The sequence below is a fragment of the Pelodiscus sinensis genome, chromosome 22, assembly GCF_049634645.1.
Source record: "Pelodiscus sinensis isolate JC-2024 chromosome 22, ASM4963464v1, whole genome shotgun sequence".
NCBI lineage: Eukaryota > Metazoa > Chordata > Testudines > Trionychidae > Pelodiscus > Pelodiscus sinensis.
The window spans coordinates 2,509,223-2,520,410 of record NC_134732.1 but is presented as its reverse complement, the minus strand read 5'-3'; the positions used below and the strand labels follow the sequence as shown (position 1 = coordinate 2,520,410).

At 63.2% G+C, this 11,188-nt stretch overlaps 2 protein-coding genes across 2 annotated transcripts; one reads left to right on the top strand and one right to left on the bottom strand.

Moving 5' to 3' along the window:
* Window positions 1–724: 724 nt before the first annotated feature.
* Window positions 725–5,005, bottom strand: CYSRT1 (cysteine rich tail 1). The gene is made up of 2 exons (XM_075905441.1): window positions 4,835–5,005; window positions 725–1,949 (listed from the first exon to the last, which is right to left on the bottom strand). The coding sequence occupies exon 2, from the start codon at window positions 1,785–1,787 to the stop codon at window positions 1,374–1,376; it is 414 nt and encodes a 137-aa protein (XP_075761556.1). The 5' UTR covers window positions 1,788–1,949; window positions 4,835–5,005; the 3' UTR covers window positions 725–1,373.
* Window positions 5,006–5,609: 604 nt separating this feature from the next.
* Window positions 5,610–9,686, top strand: LOC142819322 (uncharacterized). The gene has a single exon (XM_075905440.1). The coding sequence runs from the start codon at window positions 7,268–7,270 to the stop codon at window positions 8,171–8,173; it is 906 nt and encodes a 301-aa protein (XP_075761555.1). The 5' UTR covers window positions 5,610–7,267; the 3' UTR covers window positions 8,174–9,686.
* Window positions 9,687–11,188: the final 1,502 nt, after the last annotated feature.

Genomic DNA, 11,188 nt, shown 5'->3' with positions numbered 1-11,188 from the left:
CTGCTGGCAAAAGGGATCCCTTTCAGTGGCGGCCCATCAATACAGGCGATCTAGGCGGTCGCTTAGGGTGCCAAGAAAAATGGCCGTTGAGGGCTTTGGAGGCAGGGGCGCCAATCGCACGCTGATCGCGCGTTTCGCCTAGGGCGCCAGTTGCCGGCAGCTCCTCTAGGGCTGTTCCCTTTGGCACTAACTCACAGGGTGGAGGGGGCAGCAGCAGCTCCCCACGTCCAGCGTGGGCCATGGCTGGAGTTGGGAGTAGCTGGTGGCTCAGGGTAGCTTGAGGTATCCAGCCGTGTTTCTATCCCCGCCGCCTGCCCCAGCCCCTTGGCGCTGCTCCGAGCTCCGATTAATCATTGCCAAGGAAGCAGGCAAGCAGGGCTGTGCCCAGCGCTTCCAGCTCCAAGGTGCAACCTCCCAGGCAAAGTTTAAACAAACAGCGAGTGACAGACAGCGCGTGACGTCACCGTGCTGACTGGCACGCTCAGGGCCCTGCCCAGCCACAGACAGGCAGGCGCAAGCCAGTCATGTGCTGAGCCACAAGCAGAGGCCCCTCTAGAGTCCATGTGGCCCAGCCAGGTCTTAAAATGCTGCTGTTTAACATTCCATCCTTAGGTTTCAGAGTCAACATGCTCCAGGGGGCGGGCCGGTCACTCCTCTCCCAACCGTTGTTTCCGGCTGTCTGGCAGAGAGCCCCCTGGGTTTTCTTTGTAATCACACGGGCAGGTTTGGAAAGATTAGACTTTTATCAGCAAATCTCCACGAACATCGATTTTACGAGATACACCCAAATGCACCAAAACATTTCTATGGTGAATCCCTGAAATTTACAGCTAAATTTACAGTCGCCTAGCACCGTGCGCCCAGCCATGACACATCCCCGGAGCCAAGCCCAGCTCGGAGAATGCGCTGCCGTGTGTGTTTGCCCTGGGGCGAAGGGGGGGGTCTGGAGGGGAGGCAGCCGAGGGCTGGCAGGATCCGTGTGCCAGGCAGCTTGGCAAACAGAGTTTGCCCCACTCGGCCGTGGCAGCCAAGGGTGCGTGTTACCTGCCCGGTTCTACCAGCCCGAGTCCCGTGGACACAGGCAGAACCAGATCCAGGGGCTGTGTACCAGCATGGCTCATTGCCCTCCCCCGCCTGGCACGGCCAGATCCATAGGAGCCCCCCTCTCCCCCAGGCTAACTGCAGCCCCACACACCGCAGCTCTACAGTCACCCTGCAATCCAGGCTAATATAGTCCCAGGGCGCAGCAGAGTCTCAGGCAGCATGGCCCTGGGGCTGTCCGTCCCAGCCTCCTCTGCAAGATGCCACTTTCCTGAGGAGGCTGCGGCAGGCGGGGGTCTGAGCAGGGACGGCTGGGGTCACGGCGCGCGGGATTAGGAGACGACGCAGCAGCATTTCCGGCAGCAGGGGCAGAATTTACAGCAACAGCAGCCGCCGTCCGAGCCCGCCTCTGGGCCCTTGTGGTGCTTGTTTAGCTCAATGGTGTAGAGCCCATCCGGGGACATGCCGTTCATCCGCTCCAGGCTGGCGTACGGGTTATACAGCTGGGCCAAGGACTCCTGCGGGGCGACTTTAAAGCCATCCCAGCTGGCCAGCCCCAGCGGTTTGCTGGCCCCGTTCAGCAGCTCCGAGGCTGGGTACGTGGGCACGGCTCCGGGATTGACGATGACCGTGGGCGAGGGGGGCTCGTCGCCCAGGTAGCGCTTAATGAAGCTGTTCTCGAGCTGCGCGCGGGGGATGGTCACGCTGGCGTAGGGGTTCTCGAGCGTGAGGCCGCCGCGCTCCATGCCGCCCCGGCCCACGACGCGCTAGCCCGGCTCCTCTCCAGCAGCGCGACTGCCCGGCACCGCCAGCCGCCTGAGACACCAGCCTGCGCTAGCGGGAAGCCTGTCCCACCATGGGCCCTGGCCCCAGCACCGCTCTCCGGGGGCAGCAGTGCTTCCCGGCTCCTACAAGAGAGACCCCGTTAGCCCCGGAAGGAGGTCGGCAGCCGCCCTGGACGGGCCTGGGCAGCCGTGCCAGGCTCGTGACACATGGCAGCCATTCCCCCGGGCAGCGACGTGGCTCCTGGGCCACTGAGCCCCTCCCCCGGGCTCCAGCTAAAGCCAACCCCAGCCTGAGGGGCACATGCTGGGCACGGAGAGCGTGCCAGGAAATCACGGCCCTGGGCCCAGGCCCGGCCGCTGGGCACTGGCTGGGGCGTGTCCCTGGGAAGGGCCACAGGCCCCACTGGCAGAGGGGTGTGAAACAGCCAGGCCTGACCAGGCCACACAGACCCACGCTGGCTCGTGGCACCTGCCTCTGGGGGCTACTCAGCAGCGACCGAACCCAGGCCAGGCCCCAGCTTGCACTGGCAGGGAGTGGGCGCAGCGTGGCTGTACCCCACAGCCAAGTGCTGCCAGCTTGTGGGGCGCTGGCCCGGCCAGGGGCAGGGAGGGGATCCCAGCTCCCGGGTTCTCATTCAATATGGCCAGAGAAACGTGCGCCAGGACAAAGCCGCCAGCCTGTGCCCACCCAAGGGCCGCGGCGGGCAGAGGCGGGCTCAGGCTGGGGAGTGGAAGGAGGCAGGCATGCCCCGCTCAAGGGACCACTCCGCCCCAAACCAGCAGGGCCCTAGGGCTGGAAAGCAGAGAGGCTCATGGCCCAGGGCCCTGGTGGGGTACAGAGAGGAAGGAGATGCAGAGTCATGGGGGAGAAGGGGGCTACATGCTGAAGGAAGGGAGGCTGGGAAGAACCAGGCTCTGCGGGGAAAGAGAAAGGAGCCAGGCGCCGATCTGGGGGGCATGGAGAGAAAAGGACCAGGTGCTGGGCCAGGAGAGAAGACAGAAGGGGGCCAGGTACAAGGGAGGGGGCCTGCCAGGGAGACCGAGGGCAGGAACTGGTCAGAGGGAAGACCAGGTCAGGTGCTGGCCCAGAGGGCAGGGAGAGAGAAGACACGTGGTGTGGCGGGGGGACAGAGGGAGCCAGGTGTGGGGTGCAATGGGAGGGGAGAAGAGGTCTGGGGCGGGGGAGGAGGGGAGAGAAAGGGGGGGGGGAGAGTGGGAAGAAGGGGATGGGGGGCAGGAGCCAGGGACGGGGGGGGGGAAGGGTCTGGAGATGGGGGTGGAAGGAGCCTGGTGCGGGGGGGGGCAGGAGGAGCCAGGGGCCAAGGTGGGAGAAGGGGTCTGGGAATAAAGGAGTCAGATGCGGGGGTGGGGGGAAGGGACAAGAGGTCTGGGGGCAGGAGCCAGGTGCGGGTCGGGAGAAGGGGTCTGGGGGCAGGAACTAGGTGCGGGGGGGGGGAGAAGGCGCCTGGGGTGGAAGGAGCCAGGTGAGAGCAGGGGGGCAGGAGCCGGGGCAGAAGGAGCCAGGTGTGGGGGGGGCGGGAGAAGGGGCCTGAGGGTGGGAGTGGAAAGTGCCAGGTGCGAGGACGGAGCCAGGTGCGGGGGGCGGAAAGAGCCAGGTGCGGGGGGGGGAGGAGAACGGGACTGGGGGGGCAGGAGCTAGGTGCGGGCAGGGGGAGAAGGGGTCTGGGGGCGGGGAGGCAGGAGTCAGGTGCGGGGGGGAGAAGGGGCGGGGAGGCAGGAGCCAGGTGCGGGGGGGAAAAGGGGTTGGGGGTGGGGGTAGAAGGAGCCAGGTGCGGGGGGGAAAAGGGGTTGGGGGTGGGGGTAGAAGGAGCCAGGTGCGGGGGGGAGAAGGGGTTGGGGGCAGGGGTGGAAGGAGCCAGGTGCGGGGGGGGAGAAGGGGTCTGGGGGCGCGGAGGCAGGTGCCAGGTGCGGGGGGAGAAGGGGTTGGGAGCGGGGATGCAGAAGCCAGGGGCGGGGGGGGGGGAGAAGGGGCGGGGAGGCAGGTGCCAGGTGCGGGGGGGGGGGAGAAGGGGTTGGGAGGCAGGAGCCAGGTGCGGGGGGGAGAAGGGGCGGGGAGGCAGGTGCCAGGTGCGGGGGGGGGAGAAGGAGTCTGGGGGCGCGGAGGCAGGTGCCAGGTGCGGGGGGAGAAGAGGTCTGGGGGCGGGGGTGGAAGGAGCTAGGTGCGGGGGGGGAGAAGGGGCGGGGAGGCAGGTGCCAGGTGCGGGGAAAGAAGGGGTCTGGGGGCGCGGAGGCAGGTGCCAGGTGCGGGGGGAGAAGGGGTCTGGGGGCGGGGGTGGAAGGAGCTAGGTGCGGGGGGGAGAAGGGGCGGGGAGGCAGGAGCCAGGTGCGGGGGGAGAAGGGGTTGGGGGCGGGGGTGGAAGGAGCTAGGTGCGGGGGGGAGAAGGGGCGGGGAGGCAGGAGCCAGGTGCGGGGGGAGAAGGGGTTGGGGGCGGGGAGGCAGGAGCCAGGGGCGGGGGGGGGGAGAAGGAGTCTGGGGGCGCGGAGGCAGGTGCCAGGTGCGGGGGGAGAAGGGGTCTGGGGGCGGGGGTGGAAGGAGCCAGGTGCGGGGGGGGAGAAGGGGTCTGGGGGCGGGGGTGGAAGGAGCCAGGTGCGGGGGGGGGGGAGAAGGGGTCTGGGGGCGCGGAGGCAGGTGCCAGGTGCGGGGGGAGAAGGGGTTGGGGGCGGGGGTGGAAGGAGCTAGGTGCTGGGGGGGAGAAGGGGCGGGGAGGCAGGAGCCAGGTGCGGGGGGAGAAGGGGCGGGGAGGCAGGAGCCAGGTGCGGGGGGCAGAAGGGGCGGGGAGGCAGGAGCCAGGTGCGGGGGGAGAAGGGGTTGGGGGCGGGGGTGGAAGGAGCTAGGTGCGGGGGGAGAGAAGGGGCGCGGAGGCAGGAGCCAGGTGCGGGGGGAGAAGGGGTTGGGGGCGGGGGTGGAAGGAGCTAGGTGCGGGGGGAGAAGGGGTTGGGGGCGGGGGTCCCAGGCCAGGCTGGGGGGTCCCCTCAGGGCCACTCACGCCCGGCTGGTTCCAGCTCCGGCCCTTCCGCGGGACGCTCCTGCCAGCGGCAGCTCGGTGCCCGGAACCTCGGTGGCTTCCTCCTGCCCTGCGACCGCACCCCGTGCGGGGCAGGGCTCAGCCGGAACGCGGCTCCCGGGCCGGCCCCCCGCCCCTCCCCGCCCGGGCCGAGCCAGCCTCCCCCCCCCCCCGACACTTTGCTGCTCGCTCCTTGGCCCTGCCCAGCCCCTCACCGCTACCTGCCCCCGGACCCACCGAGCTGGGGCCAGACCCCGAGTCACCGCCCCGCGGAGCAGCAGAGGGGCCCGAAGCCCTGAGCTATGGCCCGAGCGCACGAGCCAGCCGCAGGGGGATACCGCGGCTACAGCGGGAGGGGAGAGACAAGCGGGGGGGGGGGGGCAGCATGTCCTGTGCCGGGGGGGCTGGACAAGCCGGGGGGGGGGCAGTGCCCGGCAGGGATCCCTTGGCCCTGGCCCCCCTCCCGGAGCAGCCTGAGCGCATCCCACTCGGCTGCGGTTCCTCGCCTTTCGGGGGGCAGGCGGGCAGTCTCTGCGGGTGTCCCCGTGTCCGTGCCGGGGTCCTGGCCCTTCGCGGCGGGAGGAAGCCTCCCCCTGTCCCGGGCCACCCGAGGAGGCGAACGGGAGCCAAGGGAACGGGAACCAGACGGGTGCTGGGTGTCAGGAGGACGGTCCGGGGAGTGCTGGGGGGGGGAGGGGCCCAAGCCGCTAGTCCCTAAAGGCCTGGGCCCTCGAGCCTGGTCGGACATGCGCCCCCCCCCCCCCCCCGACAGCGAGCAGGGCTGTGGACGCCCGAACCTCCAGGGAGAGTTCTCAGGCCTTGCAAGAGATGGGGGCGCCCCACGCCTGGGGGCGGGGTATCGGGGGCGCTTTGGGGAGCGGGGTGCTCGATACAGCAGGTCCCCGCAGAGGGGGAGGACAGACGTGGGGGGGGGGGGGGGAGTCGGTAACTCCTGGTACTTGGGGAAACTGAGGCCAGGCCGGGCAATGCCCTGCCCAGGGAGGCATGTCCCGAGCGCCCCACTCTGCGGCAGGGCGAGCTCCCCGCTGGCGGGGCCGGGCGGCCAGAGCCCCCCAACGCGCGCTCCGCCTGCAGCCAGGCTGCCCGGGAGGGGCCCGCAGCCCGCCAGCGCCCGGGGCCGCGGAACTACGTTTCCCACAGGCCCTTGCGAAGCGAAGCTGCGTCCCCGGACCGCGCGCTCGGCTGCTGGAAGCCCGCGGGGGCGGGGGAGGCGCTGGGCGCTGCTCAGACCCGCCTGGGGACTGGCGCTCCGAGGGGGCGGGGCTGTGCTGGCTCCAGCTCTGCCCATCGCGGGCGCGGGGCGCCCTGCAGGTGCCCACGAGCTGGGGGAGCTGCAGCTGTGCCCGCTGCCTGGCAATCCCTGGGGCTCCCTTCCCAGTTGTGCTTTCCTGGAGGGAGGAGGAGGAAGAGCTGCATGTCCCGGATCGCAGGGGCTTGGGGGAAACCCGCCTCTCAGGTGAGGGCTCAATCAGCCCAGCAGCCACTGGTGAGCGACACCAAGAGCTGGAAGCCAAGAAGAGCCGAGCTGTCCCGTTCCTGCCTCTCCTCATCAGTCCCTTCTGCCAGGGCTGAGGCCGACGCTCTGGGTACCACCCTGGGGCTCTGCTGCGTGGTCAGCCTGACAGAGTCTCCTTCGTGTGCCCCCGGGGTGGGGCTGCAGCGCACCCTTATTCCGGACATCTCCTGCGGGTTTGACTCTGCAACTTCAATGTTTTCTTTGGGTCATTTAGACCGATTTGTAAGACCCTCTCCAGGGCCCTGTTCTGTTAATTAGCGCACGTGCTGCACCACATGGAATAACGAACCGCTCACTCAAGGGTTAACTGGGGGCCGTAAATAACCTTAACTCTCCCCGAAAGCCTGGCTTGGAGACAGCTAATCAGCGGTCTCCCAGGGCCGGAGTGGGCTGTGTGGGAATTCTTTCCCACCCCATCCTGGTTAACACGGGATGCTGGCCCCTGCTCAGTCGGAGCAGGGGTACAAATGAGATTTTCCATCCTCTGCACTAGAAAGTGGGTGCGTTTTAACTGAAGGAGGGAGGATCCATTTGGTGCTAACTCCTGCATGTGGACATTCTGATTGTGCTCTAGAGTGGCTTAAACCTGTGCCCAATTGGCTTAGCCCAGACTGAAAGACGCCTATTCACTCACCTTTTGACACTGGCATGACCAAATCGATTGTAGATCGATGTGAAGTCAGATCGGTGCCACTCGGTGTAGACAATCCTCAGCCCTACTGAACTGCCGTGCCTGGGTCTGTGTGCTCCCCCCACCCCGGTTGGCCTTGGCACATGGGCAGGGTCATGTCCAGATTCTCTTTCTTCCAGCAGCCAATGGGCTTTGGGGTGACAACGTGGAGGAGACGCCTGATCCCGTGAAAACTGACCTGCCGGGGATGCTGCTCGGGGGATCCAGCGGGGACCTTCTCCTGAGTCCTGAGAGCGACTGTGGGGTGGGCTGCGAATGGCCAGGCCCTGCGAGCCAACCCACTCCTGGTGAAGGAGCTGCAGGGAAGCCCCACGATACTGCTGCCCAGCCAAGAGCCTCCACAGGGGACAAGCCCTACAACTGCACCGAGTGCGGCAAGGCCTTCAGCCAGGGCTCTGACCTCATCCGGCACCTGCGCACCCACACGGGCGAGCGCCCCTACCACTGCCCGGCCTGCGGCAGGGGCTTCCGCAACAGCTCCACCCTCATCAAACACCAGCGCACGCACACCGACGAGCGCCCCTACACGTGCACCGAGCATGGCAAGGCCTTCAGCCTCAGCGCCTACCTCCTCCTGCACCAGCGGGTGCACAGCAGGGAGCGAGCCCACAAGCGCGCCAGCTGCAGGCGATGCTTCGGCTGGAGCGCGGAGCTGGCACAGCACCAGCATGCCCGCCTGGGCGAGTGCCCCTACACGTGCACCGAGTGCGGCAAGGGCTTCAGCCAGAACTCCGACCTCACCCGGCACCAGCGCACGCACACGGGTGAGCGCCCCTACCAGTGCCCGGCCTGCAGCAAGGGCTTTAGCGACAGCTCCACCCTCATCAAGCACCAGTGCGCGCACACCGGCGAGCGCCCCTACGTGTGTGCCCAGTGCGGCAAGGCCTTCAGCCTCAGCTCCACGCTCTTCCAGCACCAGCGCACACACACGGGCAAGCAGCCCTACCCGTGCGCCCAGTGCAGCAAGCGCTTCAGCGACAGCTCCACCCTCAGCAAGCACCGCCGCACCCACCTGGGGCCGTGCTGCTGTGCCAAGGCTTTGGGGGACTGTGCCACGCTCCTGCAGCACTCACACACCTACCGGCACGAGTAGCCCTACCAGGGCACCCAGTGCAGCCAGGCCTTCATCCAGAGCTCTGGCCTGTCCCAACACCAGCACACCCCCAAGGTCTGGCCCCTCTGGGCCATCGTGCCCTGCCCCTGAGCTCAGGTGCCAGGTCCTGGGAAGTGCCACGGGGCTCCAGGGAGGGAAACCCCCACCGGAGGCCCTGCAGCCCTCTGGCAACACCATAGCAGCATGGGATACGAGGGCTGCAGGAGCAGAGGGAAGTTGAGGCTGCAGCCGTGCAGTGCTGGCTGTGAGAGGGGGCTAACACAGCACGTCCCACTCCACGTGCCACGGGCACTGCCCTCCCGGGGAATTGGGGGAGAACCCATTTGAGTGACAGGGGCCTTGGCGTTCCACTGGCGTATGAGAGGCCTCTCTGAGAACGACAGAGGTCAGCAGAGGCTAATTCCCACTCCCAGCAATGGGCTAGAACTGAGGAAAAGAAAATCTAGGCCAAGTCCTGAGGAAAAGCTTCTGCCCGCGAGCTCCGGGGAGGGCGCAGAGTTATTTAAAACTGAGCTGGATTGAAAAGGGCTTTCCTGAGAAGTCAGGCCTTCAAAACTGTCTCTAAACACGGGTGGAATTGGGCCTGTCCCGAGTAGCGCGGTTCAGGACGGCAGCGGCTGTCCCACTCTCAACGTGCCGCCACCGCGGGGGGCCCGAAAGCCGGGAGGGATTATCGTCCGGGGCGGTTTGGGTCTGACTGGGAAGGAAAGGTGCTCTGCCCGGGGCATGTGCAGTCTGTGGGGAGCCAGCACAGGCGGGAGGGCTCGGGCCCGGAAGGAGCAATTTGTTCTCTCTATGCTCGTTCTCTTTCTGGGTTCTGCCCAGACTGTGTGTGGGGTTGTGAGACGCTTCCGAGCGGTCTGACCTAGCGCTGCTACAAAGTGAGTCCAGCAATGAGACAAGGTGCCTGGTAAAGCACAGAGCCCATTTTAATGTTTTCCGGGGAATCCTTCCTTTCTATCCTTCCGTTATCTGTATCCCCTGGAGCCCCCAAGTCGGCCAGGTACATCTGTCAGCGATCAGAAAACAGGGCCCTTCCCCCATGAGTTCAGAAGACTCTCTTCAAAGCTGTGGTCCAAGCCCAGAAGCAGACAGCCGGCCTTCAGCTCCTGCTGCGGTTTCTGACTTGCTGGAGCACGGAGCAGTGAGCCAAAGCAGGCCGTGCAGAGGATCCCTGCTGCTCCAACAGAATCTCTGTGATCAGCTGCCAGAAGTTTAACACTTCCTGGGGAGGCTGGATTAGGACAGGCCATAGCCGCTGGGAGCGTAAACAGCCCAGTGGGGTGAAGGAGCAGAAGCAGGGAGCCTCCACCAGGCGCAGTCTGACTGGCTTTTGGGAGTGGAAGCCGGTAGGTAAATCTACCCTCTGAGCCCCCCCCCGAGTGCGGAGTGTCACCACTTCACTTCTAAGATGGCCAAAAATGGGTCCATTCTGTAAGTAATGGGATGAGCTATTTAGTAGCGCTAAGAAATTCCATGTGATGAACCCGAATTTTATGACAGAAGCGTCTACGTAAATCGGTTAGGAAATGCAAGCCTAATGTAAGTGACGGGAATTACTGAATATTCTGAAACCAGACAAGTCATGAGCAACCTTAAATCATTTTTCAACATATTCATAAAGGATCTGGAGAAAGGGGTAATGGGTGAGGTGGCAAAATTTGCAGCTGATACCAGTTTGCTCAAGATAGTAAAGTCCACAGCAGACTACAAAGCGCTTCAAACGGATCTCATAAAACTGGGCGAGTGGGCAGCAAAATGGCAGATGAAATTCGGTGTTGATAACTGCACAGTAATGCACATTGGAACATATAATTCCATCAATACGTATAAATTGCTGGGGTCTACATTAGCTGTTACCACTCAGAGAGATGTTGGAATCGTTGTGGATAGTCCTCTGAAAACATCCACGCAATGTGCAGCGGCAGTCAAAAAAGCAAACAATGTTGGGAATCATTAAGAAAGGGATACAGAATAAGATGGAAAATACCATATTGCCACTATATAAGTACATTGTATATCCACATCTTAAATACTGTGTGCAGATATGGTCGCCTCGTCTCAAAAAAGATGTACTGGAATTGGAAAAGGTTCAGAAAAGGGCAACAAAATGATTAAGGGTATGGAACTACAGCCATATGAGGAGAGATTAATAAGACTGGAATTTTTCAGCTGGGAAAAGAGAGGACTAAGGGAGATATAGAGATCTATAAAATCATGACTAATGTGAAGAAAATGAATAAGGAAAAGTTACTCCTTTCCGTAACACAAGAACGAGGGGTCACCAAGTGCAATTAATAGACAGTAGGTTTAAAACAAAGGAAAGGAAGTATTTCACACAATTCACGCTTCCTGTGGAACTCCTCGCCAGAGGATGTTGTGAAGGCCAGGACTTCAACAGGCTTAAAGAAAAACTAGATAAATTCATGGAGGTTAGGTCCATCAATGGTTATTAGCCAGGATGGGCCAGGAGGGTGTCCCTAGCCTCTCTCAGAGGCTGGGAATGGACAACAGGGGATGGATCACATGGTGATTATCTGTTCTGTTCGTTCCGTCTGGGCATTGGCCACTGTCGGCAGACAGGATACTGGGCTAGATGGACCTTTGGTCCGACCCAATATGGCCGTTCTTATGTTCATATTAAAGTGCAACCAATTAATAGTTCAGCTGGGAAGATACTATTATAAAATGAACTCCCCACGCCCAGATCGATGCTGGAAGTCTCATGCAGCCAGTAATGAAACAACATCAGAGTTTCTAGAAATTGTAGATGACCATTTCCTAACACAAACTTGTTTGCTTCAACACATGACAGGTTTACTTTGAATCTCATGAGAGAGAAAAATGTGGCAGTCGGTGGACTGGCAGTTGGTGGCTGCCTAAGAGTCAGTGATCATGACCTGATTAGCATCACTATGGGCAAAGCTGAGGAAAGCTACTAATGAAGTTGATTGGGGGAAAACATTAAACAACGTGCATTGGGATTTCTTTGAG